The sequence below is a fragment of the Lepidothrix coronata genome, unplaced genomic scaffold, assembly GCF_001604755.1.
Source record: "Lepidothrix coronata isolate B3197 unplaced genomic scaffold, Lepidothrix_coronata-1.0 Scaffold3, whole genome shotgun sequence".
Taxonomy (NCBI): Eukaryota; Metazoa; Chordata; class Aves; order Passeriformes; family Pipridae; genus Lepidothrix; species Lepidothrix coronata.
The window spans coordinates 3,875,650-3,896,579 of NW_016690183.1; the positions used below are offsets into that span (position 1 = coordinate 3,875,650).

Genomic DNA, 20,930 nt, shown 5'->3' on the forward strand with positions numbered 1-20,930 from the left:
TGTAAAAGACAGCTTGCAAATACTTGTAATTTACATTAGTATTTAAATGTTGAATCCAGGTTTGGGTAACTCATATATTGAATTAAAAGAAACTCTTGTAAAATGTTGAATAAAGCATCTAATTTTGCTATCATCATAGTCAATGATTGTATAAAAGAATAGGTTGGTGTACATAGCAAAATGTTTTATAAAATTTTCCAGTAGGATGAGACAATTCAGTTACTTCTTAGCTTTTTATTTTCTTTAATATTGAGAGCCCTGGTCTTACAATCAAATTACATTCTTGAAAAAAACCCCACAAGTGATAGAGTTTTAATGAATTACCGTATAAAGAAAACATATAGCATATATTTAACAAAAATTTAACATTTAACTAATAAATGCAGATGTTATGCATAATATAATATTAAGGACCTGCTTTTCTACATTGTTCTAGAAATACATAGCAAAATTAGGATTAGGAGCAGTCTTTGCTGGAAAAGTGTGAACAGCATCCTTCTTGAGATTCTTTACTTTCTTTCTCTCTTTTTTTTTTCTTTCCTATTTATCTCATATCTCCAGGGAAGATAGGATGAGGTAGAAAAAAATAGTAGGTGTCATGTAATTCAAGATGACATCTAACTACAATTAATTAACATAAGTTAATAAACTAACTTACAAACACAAATTAATTTAATTTGAACATTTATTTAATAATAGCAGTTGTATTTGCTTACCTTTGTGAACTCTCCTACTCCTATTTTTATAGAATGGGGAAACATTTGGAGAAAATACTGTTTGCTGTATTTTATTGAATAAAACGTCCAAAAGTAGGTTTTGATTGCCATTTTATCTTCCAAATTAGGTTAATGTCTTCAGCGTTGTTCAAAAGGGTACCAGTTGATATGTCTACTATTTTGATCCAAGTAGTCTACAAAACTGTGATTTATTAATACCTGATATCTCTAAAATAGATGAGCATTTGAGATGTTGAAATGGATTTAACATAGGTAACTGCCCATTTTCTCCCAGTTTCTTTTTTCTCCCTCTTAGTATTCAGGCTTGTCCATAGTGGTTTTTGAAATAACAAAGTATAAAGCCAGATGATCTATCTCATGAAAAGGCTCTATAAGAGCAGTTAGCTTGAAAACATGGTGAAAAGTCTAGCAATTGATACATTGTGAAAGTAATTGTTATTAAGCTGTTACTATCGACATATGTGAGCAGAAAACAAGACAGAGAATACAAAATCTGGCCTGTGAAATAGAATGAAAATAACCCCTGTAAACAGAAACTGTTTACCCATGAGGATTTGAAATGTTAGCTGTAGTTGGCTTAACTTAAAGTCAGCTATGTTTCTGAGAGATGGAAAAGGAATGAATTTAAGGGAGACCTAATCCATGGATTCCCTAGAAAGTCAGATCTGCTGTTAAGACTTAGGAAACTATTGCTTTTAAAATGAAAATGAAGATGAATTGTAAAAGTTTGAGCATCTGAAGGCCTCATTGGTTCTGGAAAATTTAAACTAGAAGGTGTTTCTAGGAGACCTGTAGGAAATTAAGATTCTCCTGGCTGTCTCTTCAAAAGAAAAAAGTATCTATTTAAACTGATATGCCCTCACAGATACTGTTTGCACAGAAAGATATGTTAGTTTTGCTAGCAGATTCTCTGAAGACTTTTTTCTCTACTAAACAGTTTCTGATGTGAAGCCACACTATGTCAGTGCCAGGCGTACTATGATGAAATCTGCTTCTGATGATTTTTGACAGGAACTCTGGTGCTTCTAAAACTCCAAATATTGATGTACTGGTTCTTCCTTCTGAAATCACGCTGATCTCCCTCACAAGTAATTGATAATGATGGGATTGTTAAGCTTATTTGATCAGAAAATAGTAAATGCAAAAGCTGATGTTCCCTAGTCAACCCTGATACCATTTTGAATGCTTCTTTTAAATTACTTGGTTATGTGTCTGCATGTTTGTCAGTGTTCAAATAAGGAGAGCCACATTGAAATTAAAGGGGTGTGGGATATTTAATCTGGTCTGTTTATCTTGTCAGTATTTAGACAGTGATTCCAATTGTCTCCTACACATCTATTTTTCCATGTTGGGAGCTGATAAATAATCAGCCTCTTAATGTCAAAGATGTCTAAGGAACTTGGGCAGCCTCTTCTTCCAAAGTACTGGCATCACACTTTTCCAAACCCATCCAATTCCAAAAGAAAGAACTTGTCATTCCAACCATATGTTGCTTTGTCAGTCAGTGGTTTTACTTTTACCTGAAGCAGTGTTCCTTTATTTATCTTTATCAATGAGTTTTTACTCATGTCTTATTCATTCTTCTTTGGAAATAAAAGGCTGAATAATTAAAACAATGAAAAAACTGTGTGTGGTGTCTTTTGGGAAGATAGTGTTTTGGGCTCTAGTTTTCACAGAATAGTGTTTACTCTCTTGGAATGAGTGATTTCTTGATGTTATACATTGTTGATAAAGTTCTACTATTATTCAGTGCTGTCGCTCCTTCTGGTTTTTACTATCAGTGTTGATGATTGTATTTTCCCATGTGTTATATTTCTTTTGCAGAATGTTAAGGCCTTAATGGGAGTAGAAAAGACTAAAGGATTTTGCCAGATTGTGGTGTCTCCTAACTTCAGAGATGGAATATCCTATTTGATTCAGTCAGCTGGTCTAGGAGGGATGAAGCACAACACAGTCCTAATGGCATGGCCACAGTCATGGAAGCAGACAGAAAATCGTTTCTCATGGAAAAATTTTGTTGGTATGTATTTATCAACTTTCTCCTTTGCATTTGTCATTCAGCTATGTTATGCAACTATTTGCTGTGTGGAAGAAATGTGATATGAACATCTGTTAGACAGTAGAATATTTCCCCATATCTGATTTTATTTGGAGTGAGTTTTCTCAGCCCTCTTCAACCATGGCTTTGCTTTTTCTTCTCCTAAGAAAGTTGGTCACTAAACCCAGTGTTGTGGTTTAGGAATGGTACTCCCCAATTTAGTGTTCCCACTGAGACTCTTCAAACCATGCTGCTGCTTGCTCACTCCCCCCAACTTCTCCCTCCTGCTGCAGGCTGGAGAGGAGGATTGGAGGCACAAAAGTTAAAGATCACCAGTTAAGATAAGAACAATTTACTGGAAACAGCAGTGAGATAAGAAAATGAACAGGAACAGCAACAATATTAGTAACAATTACTAATAAAAAGTGTATAAAAGAGAGAGTACAGAAATGCTCACCGCAGATCTTAACCCAATGACAGCCATGCCACCCTGATTACTCACTCCTGCTCAGAACCGGTGCCACCTGACCACTCCCTCTGGCTCAGAACTGGCACCACACTTACTCAGCTGGAAGGAACTGCTTCTTCTTCGTCGAGACTCCCTTTCCCCTACCCCCAGTAATGATATGAGGTGATATAGAATAATCTTTGAGTCCCAGCCACACCCCCTCCTGGCTACTGCAGAAATTAACCCTGTCCTGGCTGGAACCAAGACATTATCTACCCCTTATTTATTCTATGCCATCTATGTCATGTCCAGATCCTACACCTTCCAAATATATGCATCTCTATATATACATGCACACATATCTATATATACAAACAAAAGTATCATTTCCATAGTCAATGACCAAGATGTCTGTTGGGTTCATTTAGTCCATGACTGTGGGTTCTATCTGTCCTAGATGTCTTCCAGGGCAGGAGAGCTGGTGTGCTGTTAGGTGGTTGCCAGCTGCATCAGGAGTTCACAACTGGTGTATCTGGAGTACTCCATAGTCACTGTCCATGGTTAAGACCACCCCTCAATCACAAGACCATCTGTAAGTTGCATCTTTTCCCTGATGACATGAGGCATCATGGGCCCACTGAGCCAGAAATGTTGCCAGTCCAGATGCACCTGAGATATTTTAATCTTGGCGGCCCAATGCACCTGTCTGATGTTGCAATGTTCTTCAGTAGCCCAACTCTTGGGTATGTTTATTTGGTATGATGTACTTTTACAGCCAACTCCTCTACCCAGGCAGTGATGTCTTGCCACAGTTCAGCAGCCCAGATGGAGGTTACCTGTGCGCTGCCAGTTGGTCTTTTTCCATCAGTCTAGCCACCCCCACAGAGCATTTGCTGACCACCTACCCCAATGTAGGGGTAGAGCCATTTCTCTCATTCAGTGATATCTGAAGCCATCTGGATGGCTTTCAGGTCTCCAACCTGACTTGATCCACCTTGTCCCTCAATAGCTTCTGCGACTCATACAGCAGCTTTCCATTTTCAGTGGATCCATACAATACAGCAGGAACTGTCAATAAAGAGAGTGTATCACTTCTCATTTTAAGGTAGCTGATTATATGGTGGGGCCTCCTCAGAACATGTCACCTCAGTCTTCTCCAGGCTGAATATACCAAGTGACCTCAGCCACTCCTCAGTGCCTACGGAAAGCCTGTGCTTCCTTCTTGCTGGTTCGTGGGAACACTGCTGCTGTTTTGTTAACCACATCAACTGGCATCTGACGATGTCCATCTTGCCATTTTACTCCTAAAAATTGAATTTCCTGGGCAGGTCCCTTGACCTTACTTTGCTTTATGGCAAAACCTTCAGGAGGATCTGGATTAACTTCTCCCTTTTCTCAAAAATGTCCTCTGCTCTGTTGCCCACATGATGATGTCATCAATGTATTGCAAGTGTTCTGGAGCCTCACCCTTTTCCAGTGCAGTCTGGATCAGTCCATGGCAAACAGTGAGGCTGTGTTTTCAGCCTTGAGGCAGTCAGTTCCAGGTGTACTGCACACCCCTCCAAGTAAAGGAAACTATGGCCTGCAGTCCGCTGCTACAGGAATGGAGAAAAACACATTAACAGTGTTTATAGTGGCACCACTTGGCTGCCTTGGACTCCAGTTCATACTGAAGTTCCAGCATGTCTGGTACAGAAGCACGCGGTGGTGTGACTTCATTCAGGCCATGATAGTCCACTGTCCAGTGGACTTATGCACTGGTCATATAGGGCTATGAAAGGGTGAGCAAGTCTTGCTGACCACTCCTTGCTCTCCAGTTCACAAATGGATGGGAGATGCAGGGTCCTGGTTGATGTGATACTTCGACAGTGCACTGTTGTGGTAGCGACCAGTACCTGTTGTTCTTTGACCCTCTGCAGTCCCACAGAAGAAGGGTCTTCTTAGAGACCAGGTAAGGTATTCAGCTGCCTGATTTCCTCTGTCCCCACAGCAGATATCCCAAAAGCCTTCTTGGGTCCTTGAAATACACTCTCCTGCGGTAATCTATGCCAAGGATGCACAGGACCTCTGGGCCAGTCACAACGGGGTGTTTTTGCCATTTGTTCCCACGCTTCCTTCAGCTTCCACTATAGTCAGCTGTTGGGATCCCTCTGCCACCCCAGAAATAGAGATAGATTCTGCCCCTACATACCTTGATGGCATCAGGGTACATTGTGCACCGGTGTTAGCTAAAGCCTTATATATACTCTTGTGGGTCTGATGTGCCAGGCCATCAGATCCACGCAGTCCCTTTCCTCCACCTGGCTGGAGGCAGGGCCCCTTTAGTCCTGGTCATAGTATTCATTTCACACTTCTTGTAAATATGAACTGGAGGTCCCTTGAAGAGGATCGGAAGTAACATCAGCCCTTCTATTCTGTCTGAGGACTTGCCCACTGGAAACTGGACCAGCGTTTATCCTTGAAGAATTTCCTGTGGTGGTGGTTGTTTATACATACCCGTGCTGCTAGGGCAGAGGTGGGTTTTCCATCCCACTTCCTCATGTCTTCTCTGTGGTTATGCAGGTAAAATCACAGGTTACCTCATGGTGCGTAGCCTCACTGTTGAGCCAGGGCGTGCTTGCTCCCAATAGCAGAGGCTCTGTACTGGTGAGGCATGGGGCATTTCCTCTCAGACTTGCTTAAATATTTCAAATCTTTCTGCAGTCTGGGACAGTCTTTCCACAGGTGAGGCACAGGTCAGTAGGGAGGAAAAAAGATGAGCTTAATATTGCACTCTTTGTTCTCTGTCTTTCCATGACATCAGTGCCAATGAGCTGGCAGCTGATGAGGGCATGCTGTCTATAAACTTCCACCACAGGGAAGTCTGGACCTCATCTGGATCTACAGGGGACTGCTCATTATTTGAATCCCTATAGATTACCTCTAGCACAGCTAATTCTCTCAGGTACTGGATACTTGCTTCATGGCATTCCACCTGCTTGCATGCACTACTAGATCATCCTTGAGAGAATACCTTTCTCTCACGCTTGACAGGAGTTGCCTCCAGAGGCTGAGAGTTTCTGTCTTCTTATCAATCCCCTTGTCAATGTCCACATCCTGGGACAGAGATCCTGGTTGCTTGGCTTCACTACCATCTGGTTTTATATCATGAGCCACAATATCCCAGCATCAGAGCAGCCAGGTCATTGGGGTCTCCCCCAATTGGTGGCTAAAATCTTTCCGTGTATCTCACAACTCACCCAGAATCAAGGATTGGTGATTATCTCTGGCCCTGCCTCTTCCTTCTGTTGTGAGGGCCCTGCTTCCTCTTCATCTGTCACTAAGCGAACTGATTTTTTCTTGGATTTTGTCTTTTATATAGGCACAACTGCTACTGGAACATGTTGTTCCTCTGGCTCAGCTGCAGTTTTAGTGGCCACAGTGCCTGTTGGTCTGCTTTCCTCCTCTTCTCCCTGAGAGTGCTGTCTAGTATCGAGCACTGTTAGATAAATAGTAGTCAGAGCCCAGCACAGTGCATAACTGCACGCCTCGCTGAAATTGCCAAAGCATTTTTCTTTCAAATATTCTGTCACTTTATCAGGGTCCTGTAGTTGTTCTTGGGTGAATTTCCATACCATTGGAGCAGAATAATCCTTCCAAAGCTGGACCATTTTCTCCCATCTTCCATGCCACTCATGGCTATCCACCCTTGGGGCAGATCTCTGAATAATCTCCCTAGAAATCTTTCTTGACTCTGAATATGATGTAGACTGCACTGAGGAGACCTGGTAAACTTAGCAACAAGGACATGCTTTCCTTAACATCGAAATGGAATTCAGAATTCTCAAAAGTTGTTGTAATGGGCCTGAAGGAGGAAAAGTGGGTGAAAAGCTGGGGAAAAGCATCCTCCCCTGTTCTCCCCACAAACTGGGTACGACTATTAATGGACTCCCAAAGGTTGCATCTGAGATAAGAGTAGGAGAGCAGCACTGAATACACATCCCAAATGACCTCATTGCCCATGATGTTATCATGTCATAAACTGATAGCACATAGTATAGCAACAAAGCAATCGTGATCTCTCTCCCTACTCTGAAAAATATCATCACCAGAAGCACAGATGAGGATATATATAGGGCTAGGTATCACACCCACATGAACAGACAAAGCAACACTGTGACTAGTGTTTCCGTACCTAATACAATAAATTCTTGGATCAAATTTGTTTCTAACCCACTCTGGGTAGATCTGTTGTTATCTCAACTCTCTGTGCCCAACGTTGGATGTCAAATAAAGATAGTTGTGGTTTAGGAATGGTACACCCTGGTTTAGTGTTCCCACTGAGACTCTCCAAACCATGCTGCTGCTTGCTCACTCACTTGCCCCCTCTCCCCTGTGGCAGGCTGGAGAGGAGAATTGGAGGCACAAAAGGTGAAGATCGTGGGTTGAGAAAAGAACAATTTACTGGAAATGGCAATGAGATAGGGACAGCAACAGTAACAGCAACAAATATTAATAACAAAAAAATATACAAAAGAAAGTGTGATTCACATGCAAAAATGCTCACTGTGGAGCTCAACCTGATCACAGTCACGGCTCCCCATCCACTCCCTCCAGCTTGGAACCAGTTCCACCAGACCCCTCCTTACTGCTCAGAACCAGCACCACCCAACCCCTCCCTCTGGCACTCTGCTTACTCGACTGGAAGGAACCCTTTCTCCTTGATAGAGACTCCCCACTGCCCTTGGCAATGATGTGAGGTGGTATAGAATAACCTCTGGGTTCTAGCTACACCCCCTCCTGGCTACTGCAAAAATTAACTCTGTACTGGCCAGAGCCAAGACACCCAGGGTATGTTTAAGCTTCTGGAACTGGGACTGTTTAAGCTTCTGAATTTAAAACAAAAACAAAAGCTGGAAATGAAAACTAGAAGTTCGTGATTAAATGTCTTGTTTTCCCTTGCAGATACTGTACGAGAAACAACAGCAGCTCAGCAAGCACTTTTGGTGGCTAAAAACATTGACTTATTTCCAACAAATCAAGAACGTTTTACTGAAGGAAACATAGATGTATGGTGGATTGTTCATGATGGTGGTATGCTGATGTTACTGCCTTTTCTCCTTCGACAGCACAAGGCAAGGACAGCAGAAAATGGCTGGGATTTCATTTTCTAGCAATGAATGGTTCTAAGCATTTCCAATTAAGTACTCCTTCACTTTGTTAGAATTATGTGTGGATAGCAATCACAGTGTTACAGATTGTTATAATGTATCTTTTTGTAGGTTTGGAGAAAATGTAAAATGCGTATCTTCACTGTCGCTCAAATGGATGATAATAGCATTCAAATGAAGAAGGATCTTCAGATGTTCTTATATCATCTTAGACTGAATGCTCAAGTGGAAGTTGTTGAAATGGTATGTTACTACATATTTTTAAGGTGCAACTGGGTCTAAGCTTGGGAAAACATTTAGCTTTTTTCAGATGAAGAGATGTTAACCCAAATATAGAAATGGAAAGATTACAGTCCCACCAAGAACAAGAAGTTAAGCATGTCACAATGATAGTGTATGTGGTGGTGAGTTTAATGGGTTTGTCAAGTAGAGTTTGAGCTGTTTTGATTTTTGTTAATGCTTACTTTATTTATGAGACCTAGTCCATAGAGATAGTTCATTGCAGAGGGAAAAAGCTTGAATTTTTAGAAGTGGAAGGCTGAATGTGCTTAATCTAATAAGCCGTGGCATCTGTCATGAGAGAGGATATGTCCATGTCTCCAACTGCTGTATGACTATCTCTCTGGAATAAGGAGTCCCTAGGCTCCAATGGGAGTGTGTCAGTTTTTGGCGTTGCCAGCCTCAGCCAGGACTGAACAACAAGACAGATTCACAAGTCAGTCAGTGACAAAAATTAATTTTGTAACTTTTTTCCTCTTTTAAATATGGGTCATAAACTGTTAAAGAGAAAGGACTAAAGATGTAGTCTGTCTAGACCCACTTTTTTTGGCAACTAAGGACTTCATTTCCAGAACTCAAAGGTGACCAGCATAATGTCCAAAGTAAGATGCATGATAACACCAGAATTCTTACTCATTCTGAAGTGGGATAAAGATGAGTCAACTGGTTCAAAACTTCTACCACCACTAGTTCCTAGAATGACCAAAACCTATCAAAAAGATTTATCATGCTAATCAAATAAAGCAAATTTTAAGAATTGTTTAAGTTACTTATGAAAAAAATTACTAATGAAAAATTTAGTTAGTATTTTGAACTAGGAAGTAAGATAAATCCTTTAATTTATTTTATTGTACTTTGCTTAGAGTACTAAATATAAAAACTTTAAATGCTGTGGCGTGTGCAGTTGAAAGAATGCAAACAGAATGTCATAAAAAGGCTCAGCCTTTGTTGGATTTTGAGCAAATACAGTATAGGAACTACTTAGTATTTATTCTTTTCTTATCTGGGTAATATTTAATCCTGAGGATCTCCCAAAGGGTAAGAGGCATGTTACAGGTCAGTGACAACACAGGTGACTGCTAGAGATTTTTACAGTGTATTTTAGTTTTGAGCCAGTGTGAGAATATATACCATGATTTCTTCCTAATTGCTTCTGTTTGTGAACATTTCTCACTGATGAAAAGAGAATGTATTTTTTTTGTGCCTCTGGACAGTTTTTAAGGAAACAGGTGTGCCCACATGCTCAGGTGGCAGCAATGCAGACTTAGTTTAAATAAGTGCTTTCAACTCTTTCTCACTTGGCAGCCTAGTTGGAAAAAAAAAACAGTGGAAAGTCTGTTCCAAGTGCCTAAAATTTAGAAAAAAACGCAATCATATTGTTATATGATTTTACTGTGTGAAATTGCTGTTTGAAGATTAAGCTTTAAAAATGAGGGCAGAATTAATTGATCAGTTATTTGCTTGGTATTACTCTGATGCCATAAATACATCCAGGACTGATTGAATGTGGTACACTGTCTAAATGGTGTTCTTACAAGTAGTACTTTTCTTCTGGTGTTTCTAATGCCGATTTCTTTTGCAGTTTGAAAACGATATTTCTGCATTCACATATGAGAAGACACTTATGATGGAACAGCGATCTCAGATGCTAAAACAGATGCAGCTGTCAAAGAACGAAAGGGAAAGGGAGGTAGGGACTTTGGCTTGACAAGATGTTCTGTGAAAAGTCCGAAAGTAGTACTTCTTGGCGGTGCTTTCTAATCAGTTTCTAAGTAGTCAAAACTTTTCATAATTGCATTCTGTATTTCTCTACAACTGGTTTCATTTGCAAGGTTAAAGTAATATGAGGAAAGAAATAATTTTTTGTTTGAACAGATGTTAAGAGTTTTCCTTTCCTCGAGATGGGTGCAAGTATTAATTAGCAAAACATTTGAGCATCAGTGTGGAATATATTCAGAGCATTTCCAAACTTGACATCAGTAGCTAAGGTTCATGATTATGCAACTAGACTGATCAGCTTTGATTGAGATTTCGTCTTGGAGTCATAGAATCAGTTAGGTTGAAAAAAACCTTTAAATTGAGTCTAACCACTAACCTAACACAAACAAGTCCACCACTGAACAATGTGCCACATCTACACATCGTTTAAATACCTCCAGGAATGATAACTCAACCACCACCCTGGACAGTCTGTTCCAATGTTTGATAACCATTTCTGTGAAGAAATTTTTCCTAATGTCCGATATAAACATTCTCTGGCACAACTTAAGGCCTTGTCCTGTCATTTGTTACTCAGGAAAGGAGACCAACCCCCAACTCACTACAGCCTCTTCCAGGTAGCTGAATAGAGGGAGCCTCCTTTTCTCCAGGCTAAACAACCCGAGCTTCCTCAGCCACTCCTCATATGCGTTACAAACACACAATATTATATGATACATACAATACAATACAAATTTGTTCAAATCTCACTGTTTTTTTTAGTTTCTGCATTATTTTAAATGTTTTATGGATCAGCTGGAGGCAAAATTAGGCCAACAAACCTCCCCTGTTCTTACAATTTTGCATGCAAAAGCATGCAACAAGCTTCATGCAACAGTATTTTCATGAATATTTGTAACTTTTAAGTTTTTTTTCTTTTGGCTTATTATGCTTCTACCCCCTTATCATTCTGAAAAAATATTTTATCATTATCAATGCTTTTTAGTGATGTAAATGGTAGTAAATGCTCTGACTTTGCCATCACGTAAAACTGTTTCCCTTCCATGCCAAATAAGAGAGCTCTCCTGTGTTTAACTGCTCATTTATAAAACAGCTAGATTTTTTTTCTTGTGGCTTTTCCTTTTGCTTTTAATCCTACAAGTCCAATCAGTTTGGTTTTTCAGGGTTTTTTCTTTTTATTTTTCCTCTTCTCTCGCTTTATTCATTTTTCCACTTAAAAGGATATTTTTTAAGGTTGCTAAAGATGCCTATTATTCCTATAGCAATGACCTGCTGTAAATTATCTTTCTTATCCATGTCATGGTAGTTTTCTCTTAGTTTGAGCCTGCCTAACATCCTTTCAGTAAAACCCCAAACTTTTCTATCCAGCTTATTCAGTGTGACTGTTTCTTTATTGAACAATAGTATTTTTCCAGTGGAGTTAGAGTGATTAATCAAGTGATTCTACAGTGATTCTATTCCCTCTATTTTTCTTTCTTTATTACTCATTTTATTTGCATGTAACCATTGCCATCATAGCTTCTGTTTGTTCCTTCATATCAGACAGGGTAAAATCTGAGATGTTCAAAATACCATTGAATTTATTTCATGGTCTGAAGTAGAATCCTTGATAATACCAAGAATCTTGACTACATACTTACTGCCTTGTCCAAGAATAAAAGTCACATCTATCTGTTTTTCTGATTAGGATATCTAAATCTACCTTGTTCTTTTGTATTTTCATCAGAAAATGTGGTTTAGTTATGCCATCACTACCTCTGGAGCTGTGAGTTGAGTATATGCATTCAGTGTGCCAGATCTGATCATCTGATCATCTTCTTTTAAATGAGCTGAGACATCCCCTCCAGTTTTTTTGATGACCTCCAAAACATTTATTTCATAAGTATCACTAGTTCAAATTACCATTGCTTTTGTTTTCATCATCTGTTTTCGGACATTCAAATATAAACTGAGATTTCAGGTTTGTATAGTGAGTGTAATTTGGTTTCCTGTTACCACCAAGATTGGCACTTTAACCTCACTTTTGTATATGTATGCCTTCAAACAAGGCTCAAACCTTCTCAAAGAGGAGAATTTGTTTCTGTACAGTGTTCTTTTGCTCTTTCCTGCATAGGCATGCTTTTATCCCTGAGCCATCACTCTCACCCTCCCTTCTTCTGTCACTTTTTAAAAATAGAACTAATTTGATCTTGCCTCTGGGTTTTTGTGTAGAATTGGGGATCGGGAACTCATCAGATTTTTGTTTTCTTTTTTGAGAAACTTGGTTGATTTGCTTCTAGTTTTTAGAGTTGGAAAGTAGCCTTCTCACATGCTTAAATTTTTTAATACTTTTGATTGTAATTAAATAAAACCATCTGAATATATACAAATATGAAAGGATGTGACCCTCACAAACAAGTGAATGTTTGAGCTTCCCATATAGACTGGACTCACTTGACTTCATGTTTTCACAAATGTCTGTAAAGAGAACATTTAAAAAAGAGCCTCATAAGGTATGATATCATATCTCATCTATTTAAAAGAAAGATAATATGATCATCTTCTTTTTTTCTGTAGACCTTTTTTTTGTCACTGGTAACCTTTTTGTCCCAGATTCAGAGCATCACTGATGAGTCTCGAGGCTCAATCAGAAGAAAAAGCTACTCCAGTTCACTGTCTATTGTCCAAGACGCCCAGGCACTGCTGACTAATGATTATCAAGAGGAGGAGGTAGTTGGACATAGAGCTGGCTAGACATATTTTCCCATTGCAACACTTGAAGTGCCACCACTGCAAACTGAACTACACATGAACAATTTAATGACTCATTGTTATGGAGCAGTTCTTCATAAATTTCAATTTTACTATTTTTCTAATTTCATTATCTTGCCCTTTTTTTTTTTTTGACTCTAGATGATGCTCCTGCAACATGAACTACATTATCTTTCTCACACTTATTTTCCATGAAAGAAGCATGTTTCTGAGAGTGCCTGTTTTTCTTAAGGGCCAGAAGCAGGATATTTCATTAATAACCATATTTCATGCTTTCACGAGCTATTGACTTCCTTTATAGTTCCTGTACTGAACTCCTGAAGCTTCTGGGAGACCGTATTGATATTCTAGGTCATCTAAGGAGATTTCTATGCTTATTTGCAAGCCATTACTAACCCATAACTGTCATTACTACATTCTGCATGGATTTCGGAAAGGAAATGGACTGATGTAATCAATGCTTTTAGGGTGCACTTGAAGTGTTGCTCATATCTATGGATGTGTAGCCTAATTTGTAGAAGTGCTGTATACCTTTGTGTTTCCTTTTCTTCATGGCATATGAGAACAACATGTGTTTCATGTATTTTAATTTGTTATCAAAACAGCACTAACAAAAATGTGCTTTTGCTGTCTTTGGATTTTTATAAACATGTTATAGGTCTAGAATTTCTCTTGGCCTCACTGTCTTTCTAAAAATGGCGAATTGTCTCCCACTAAAGCATAGTGGGAGAACTCATCTTATGGTTGTTACCTTGAAAGTTTAGTTAATTGGATACTGCTGCATGGTATTTACAGTATTGACATGTATTCGTTAGCTTTTTTCATTCTCATGATAGAACTGTATTTACAGTAACTTCTAATTTGTGGTCCTGACTCATGATTTAATCACCAAAGGAAGACCGTCAAACAAATAGATATTTATGCGAAGCTCAGAATTGAACTCTAGGATTTGGAAATCCTCAAGGATAGGGACTAGGGAAATAATTTAGGGAGTATAGAGAAGCTCTAAGGCATTTAAAACCAGCTGCAATTACAGTTTGTGAATCATTAGAGGAATGGCTGTTCAGAGATCAAAAGTAGTATTCTCATCTGTTTGGTTTTTATTCATGCTTTTGATTGACCTGAATGAAATCAATTCTTCTGAATCATCACATATGTGGAGGGACATAACTATGTCTAGTGTGAATAACTGAGGTTCCCAAATGGAACAGGAGCTTCAACTCATGATTTATCAAGTCTCTGAATAGCTTTCAGGACTGTTAAATATCTTAAAAAACAAACAAACAAACAAACAAGACCACAGAAAAAAGAAATATCACCTCCAAAACAAAAAGCCCCAAACTGCAGAAAGAATCCTCCCCGCCCAAATACCAATTCACTTATAATTTTAAGAATCAAAAGTACTGTATTTTTATTGCATTTTATGGAAATAGAAAAGCCTATGGACAAAGTATTACAAGAGAAAGTAAATAATGTGTTAAATATTTCATCCCTTTTTTCTTAAAAGAAGCAAGGGGGATGGAAAATGGAGAACATGGAAGTGCATAGGCATGTGGGAAGAATAATATTAAGTTCTTGAAGTTGATTTGAGTTTCTACTATTAAAAGGGAAGAGGAGGTCCCTTCATGGTTATATTGATTGGATTTTGTTATGTAGTATGCTCTCGCATGCATAAATAGTGTAACCTAATAATCTAAATCTATAGCTAGCCTTCAATATAGCAAGTCCCATACTGACTTCATAAAGTCATGTGATAGTTCAGCTAAAGGCATGCAAAATGGATGATGTTTACAGCAGTATCTGAGAAAATAACTTACCTAGGGAACAATGGGAGCACTGGCTTTCAAGTTTTTCACTGGCAAAACACCTTGGTGTAAATAAAATAATATACCATCTGGAATTCAACCTCACTTTAGTTCATTACAAAAATAATCTTCCAGGTCAGGTGTAATCCTGCAAATAAGTACATTTTTACAAGCAGTTTCACTTCATGCTGAAGTGAAACTCATGCTGAAGTGAAACTCTCTTGCATTTGTTTCACAAATAAGGTGGACTTTTCTGTAGCTTTTATTCCACTGCTATGAAATTCCTTTTCAAAATTTTAATAATATGTAATTTACAAATGCTCTTTTTGGCTGAATCTTGGGATGATTATTTGATTTGTAACCAGGCCCAGCTGATCCATGATAGAAATACTGCCTCGCACTCTGCTCCAGCAGTTGAAGCAAGTGTGGCTGCTGCTGTGCCAGAAAAAGTGCAAATGACCTGGACTAAAGAAAAGTTTGCAGCTGAAAAGCATAAAACCAAAGATTCAAATGTTTCTGGCTTTAAAGATGTTTTCAACATGAAACCGTAAGTATACATATGGTGTTGGGAGTTTTGTATTTCATTGTGTGTATTTTAATGTGGGGGATTTTTTATTTGATTGTTTTTGTCATTTTCTGGGGTTTGTTTTTTAAGAGATTCTTGTTTATTTAAAACTGAATAAAAAATTAATCTCTTTATGCGCTTCAGTTAAATGCCATTCTTACAAAAATTGCATGAACTTGGGTGGAATAGTAGTGACTGTAAAGACTCATACACAAGAATGTAGTGAATGAAGTTTAAATGACAGATTTCAAATTGTAAACTCAACTTCTGGATTGTACCAGAAAGCATCTATATTAAAATGCTTAATGTTTTTCTGTCTTCCTGTGGGTGCCAAAGTACTGTATATATCCCTGTCTTTATCTCCTGTGTTTTGTTGGACTAGAAGGAGTACTAAGGCAACAGATATATTTAGCTTCAACATATTTAGCTTATGGTTTTGGGTGGATGTTTTTTGGGTGTCTTTTATTGTGTGGGTTGTTTTGGTTTTTGTGGCTTTTTTGTTGGCTTGTGGGTGTTTTTGTGGTTGGTTGTTGGGGGTGTTTTGGGTTGTGGTTGTTTGTTTGCTCGTTGTTGGTGATTTTTAAATGGACATTCAGCCCTTGTTCTGTAAATTAAAGCATTATAAAACTTGTGCAAATATGTATGTCTTGCTATATTAAGTATTTCCTATTTAGATATTCCTTAATGACTTTTTCTTAAATGGATAAGAGCTATTGCCTATGTCAAACCAATGTAGTAGACACAAGAGCAATGACAGAAAGAAGTCATCTTGTTTGCTTCCTCATCTTGTGTTTTTAAGCACACACACACATTTTTTTGACTTCTGGAAGAATACACTTAAAAGCATAGCCTAAATTATTTTCTGCACATGACCAAACGAAAACTGTGGATGTCAGGGGAAATCTTAATATCTAAAGAAAACATATCTTAAATCTAGGACTTGTAGAAAACAGAGTTAAAAAACATACTTAAAATCAACACCTTAAAATCCTAATTTGTTTTGTGGATTTGCTTTGACCTCTTTAGAAACAGTCTGCCTTTTGCAAATTCCAAAAATCATCTTTCTCATTCTCTAAAGCATTGTTCTGGGTTTCATTATACTCTAATCCTTAGGGGGTTTTTTTTCATTAATGTCTAAGAAGTATTTCCTATCACTGCTTTAGAATTGTGCAAGAAACAGATTCCAGATTTCTTTTTTAAACTACTTTGTGTAGTTGGGATAGGAATTACAGTTCAAAGTTGGTGTGCCTGTACAATATATTAGTATTGTTTACTTTAAAATGTACCTGATGGCAATTGTTTTTTTATGCGTTTGCTTCCCTTTCACATAGAGAATGGGGAAATCTGTAAGTCTAAATTTCATTTCATTTAAGCAACATAGACTGTGTTCTCTGCTTCTTGTGGTCCTGTACATTGTATGCATGTTTCTAACTCATAATTTGCAGTGCCTTTATTCTTTTGTTCCTTCTTTAATATACTGTGAGTTAGCAGATATCACTGAAAAAAATATTCATCATTGTGACTTGGTAATGTTCTCTTAAATATTATCAACTTTCTATTCAAGGTAAGTCACAAAACATGTGGTTTAGCTTCAATATAAATGTAAAACTTGACAGTACTCCTCTGCACCAGTTTAATGTTTAATTTTCTAATTAACTACATTAAAAAGTGAATATATTTTTATTCTGCAAAAATAGCCCCCCATTGTAATAGAATTACTTGGACAATAAGAATTATTTGTTCACAAAGGCAACTTTCATGTTTCATCAAAAGTCAGTTATTGCCTGCTTTCTGCCAACCTGTACAGGTGTAGAAATAACATAAGTTCAGGCATACATTGGGTATGACAGCACACAAAAATGGGATAGTACTTCTCTTGAGTGGAACTCACTTGACTGCTCTTCTTTTTTTCAGAGTTCAGCATTGTCCTAATTTTTTCTGTTTAACAAGTTGAACTTCTTATGAAAATTTAGGAAGCTTACTTTGTGTACCATGTATGATTTCAGTTCTACCAGTGCTTGATGTTAGTTAGCCTCAGTTTACATTGTACACAATGTGAGCCTTTATTTTAGTGCTGAATTTTTGCCTCCTCTGTCACAAATTTACGTCCTGCATTTTAGTTTTAGTTGAACAGTGTTTCAGCTTCAATATTTGTACATCTCAGTTACACACTCTTGCCTCTCTTCATAGTTCTTTGGTGTTCTCAAGATGCAGTTCTGCTTCTGCAAAATGGAGCTTCAAGGATTCTTCTGTTCCATATATGGGTTTTGTACAGTTGGTTCTTAGGATAGATGGCCTCTGTGATAGAAGATCCCCCAAGAGGGACTGATAAACTCAGCTTTAGAAATGTCATTCTCTCATGGGGGGAAGATTGGAGGTAGCAGAGGTGAGAGAATCAATTAAGTTGATAGGGCTGGTCTCCATTGTCCACTAAACTTCAGGCCAAATGCCTTTTAATATTTATTTTTTGTTTGTAAAGCATCTACTTTTGGGCAGCAGATCTTTTGCATAAATGGGCTAAGGTAGAGTTTGGATATTTGTGTCACACTGTAGCGTATTTCCAGTCTTGACTAATTTTACACAGGTAGCAGTTTCTCAGGAACTGTAAGGACACTTCTTTTTTTTCCAAAAAACAACTAAATAATACTAAAATAAGGACATCTTTGAAATCCTGGCAGTTTTTTCTTCCTGTGCACGAATTTACAACAATTATAGTTGTAGATGCAACAAGGAAAACATTAGTTAATGTTAATAATTTAAGGGGAGAGGCTCAATTTCAGTTCAGTCCTTACTGCCTTACTCTTATGACATGAAAAACTAGTAATGTTTTCAAAGTTCTATGGTGTTTCTGAATTTTCTTCACCAGATTATAGTAATTTAGTAATGTTTCCAAAGGACCATGGGTAAAATCTTGTACTGTACAACATAAATCTTTACAGTGCTTACCTGTAATTTCCTTGTTTGGAAATTCTTGTATAAATCCAGTTACTTTTTTGTGTAGGTCAATAAACTGGATTCTCAGTGTTTTCTGACTGAACTTTAACTTCTGTTGAAAACAAGGTTTTGATTCATCTTGTTAAAAGATAACTGACAACTGGAAAATGTGTGCATTTTGGCAATCTGCTTAGAACTCTTTGAATTTCAGAGTTAAATGTTCTTTTCAAATTATTGCATTTTCTCATTTATTTTGAATGTGTACAAATACTGGTGTCCATGAAAATTGTTTATTTTATGTGCTTATAGATTAAACTTATAAATTCAAATAAGTAGTGTATAATTCAAATATGTAAGTATTATAACAATGCTTAAAAATATTTCTTCACATGCTAGAAATCAGTCAAATGTGAGAAGAATGCACACTGCTGTGAAGCTCAATGGAGTAGTGCTCAATAAATCACAGCATGCTCAACTAGTTCTCCTGAATATGCCTGGACCTCCTAAAAACAGAAAAGGGGATGAAAACTGTATCCACTACTGTATTGATTCCATATTTCTTGAAATTGGGAATTTGATTTTTGTGATTGTGCCATTTCCTGTCTACCTGTTGGGGTAACCATTAATAACCATGGTAAATGTAAGTTTGCCTTTAAGAAAATGACCTTTGATTCCACGAAGAAAGTTTAAAAAAGTATTGATAGTGGTGAGGGGGTTTTATTAACATAAAGCATTTCTCAATTTTGAACTCATTTTAAAATCTCTTATTTATATCTTTTCTATGGGTAAGTAGGGCAGAACCAGGAACTTGTCCCAAGTTAGGCCTCACTTTCATTTGACCAGCCAGGTAACGGGACAGTAAAAGGTGACAGAGGAAAAAACTCCTTGATTAAATGTCGAACTCAATTTTTGCATTGTATATTAGACTTTCTGAGAGATTACTGGCTACTTTGTTTCTCTTCTGAATAAATTCCTTGACCTAACGATATTGCAGACATGGAGTTTCTGGAAGTTCTGACAGAAGGTCTGGATAGAGTTCTCCTAGTCCGAGGCAGTGGACGTGAAGTGATCACCATTTATTCTTAATCTGTTTGCACATGTTGTTCAAACACAACACACACCCCAGATGAGAAAACAAAGTTATTTGCCATAATTTAAGCAGCTTCATTATGTGTTTTAGTGCATTGAAAATTATCTGCAAGCTGAATCTTCTGATGATGTAGGGATTTTTTCCTATTAAAGTGTTATATTGAAGTAGTACTTTAAGCAGATAGACTTATGTAGAAAATATTTCTATAGTGAATTAATAAATGGTGGATGGGTTAGGATATTTATATGTAGCAAATTCTGGCACTTGTTAAGCTCTGGTGAAACACAAGAAAAATGGTAATGTAATGGTATTGTTAAACATATAGAAATGTAAGCAACTTTTGATTATTTTAATCTTTGTCCTGTGTCTTAATAAAGGGAAAAGTTTTAGGAAAAGTTGTCTTCTTTCCTTACCAAAATGCTGCAGAGATGTATACAATCACTCAAATTTGTATTTATGTGCAAAAGTATTTCCCTAAAGTTCATGATTTGCTACACTTGTTAAAAATAACATTTCTGTATTTTAAAATACTTAGTCAGGTACCTGAAACCTGCAGGAGATAGTAAATAAACAAGCTGAGTGGTTTTTTCCCATGAGCTACTAGTAGTTATTGCGTGACTATACCAATGACACATGTAAGCATCCAATTCATAGGAAGGCTATGATGCAGAAACTCTACCTGGTTCCAGTTATAATTCTAGCAATTTATAAATCACAGGAAGTTTATGATATATGTATATTTTGAAAATGTTTTCTGTATGTGCTGCTGTTTAAAATAAAATCTGCTTTTCTGAACTGAATGAACTCCTAAGTTTTAGTTCTGTAAATATTTTGTAAATGTTTTTTAGTTTGGTAAATGTTGTTTTAGTTTGGTAAATGTTGTTTAAGACCCAAAGTGTTTGTTTGGTATCCGAATATTGTTCTACTGTAAAAAGAAAAGCATTATTTATACATATAAACTATTATTTTAGTTCCTTTTTCTTATTTTTCTTTATAGGGAAGGCAAGGCACTGCAGAGGCAGGCAAGGCCAGGAGAGTTAGAGGTATGTATGCAAGGCAAGGCAAGGGATGGGAAAAGTAGGCCAGCTAAGGCAAGGGATGGGTAGGCCAGACACAGAGAGGTAGGGGTAGGCAAGATAAGGAAGTCAATGGAGGGGCAGGCAAAGCAAAGCCAGGCAAGGTGAGGCGAGGGAGGGGTAGGAAAAGGCCATACAACAAAGGGGAAGCTAAGTAAAGGCGGTATGTAAAGGACTGCAAGGGAGGTGGAGACAGGAAGGAAAACAGCTAGGCCCAGTGTTTCAGGTAAAGAGTATAGGCTACCCAGTGAACAAAAGACCAGCCCCAGCTCTCTCTTCTGCCACATCTGGTATAGAAAATACAAAGTGTAAACAATTTTGCTGCACATTGCCCCTTC

At 37.7% G+C, this 20,930-nt stretch overlaps 1 protein-coding gene across 4 annotated transcripts in view; it reads left to right on the forward strand.

Moving 5' to 3' along the window:
* LOC108500930 (solute carrier family 12 member 7-like) overlaps nt 1-20,313 on the forward strand; it is a 70,985-nt gene extending 50,672 nt beyond the window's left edge. For 3 of the 4 annotated variants that reach the window (XM_017822330.1, XM_017822320.1, XM_017822309.1), the window contains 7 exons: nt 2,560-2,757; nt 8,168-8,337; nt 8,485-8,616; nt 10,235-10,342; nt 15,293-15,474; nt 18,823-18,956; nt 19,421-20,313. In XM_017822330.1, coding sequence (XP_017677819.1) covers nt 2,560-2,757; nt 8,168-8,337; nt 8,485-8,616; nt 10,235-10,342; nt 15,293-15,474; nt 18,823-18,956; nt 19,421-19,512 — 1,016 coding nt within the window. In that variant the 3' untranslated portion in view covers nt 19,513-20,313. Of the gene's footprint in view, nt 1-2,559; nt 2,758-8,167; nt 8,338-8,484; nt 8,617-10,234; nt 10,343-12,963; nt 13,081-15,292; nt 15,475-18,822; nt 18,957-19,420 lie in introns of all 4 variants that reach the window. The other variant, XM_017822336.1, reaches the window with a different exon arrangement.
* The last annotated feature ends 617 nt before the right edge of the window (nt 20,314-20,930 follow it).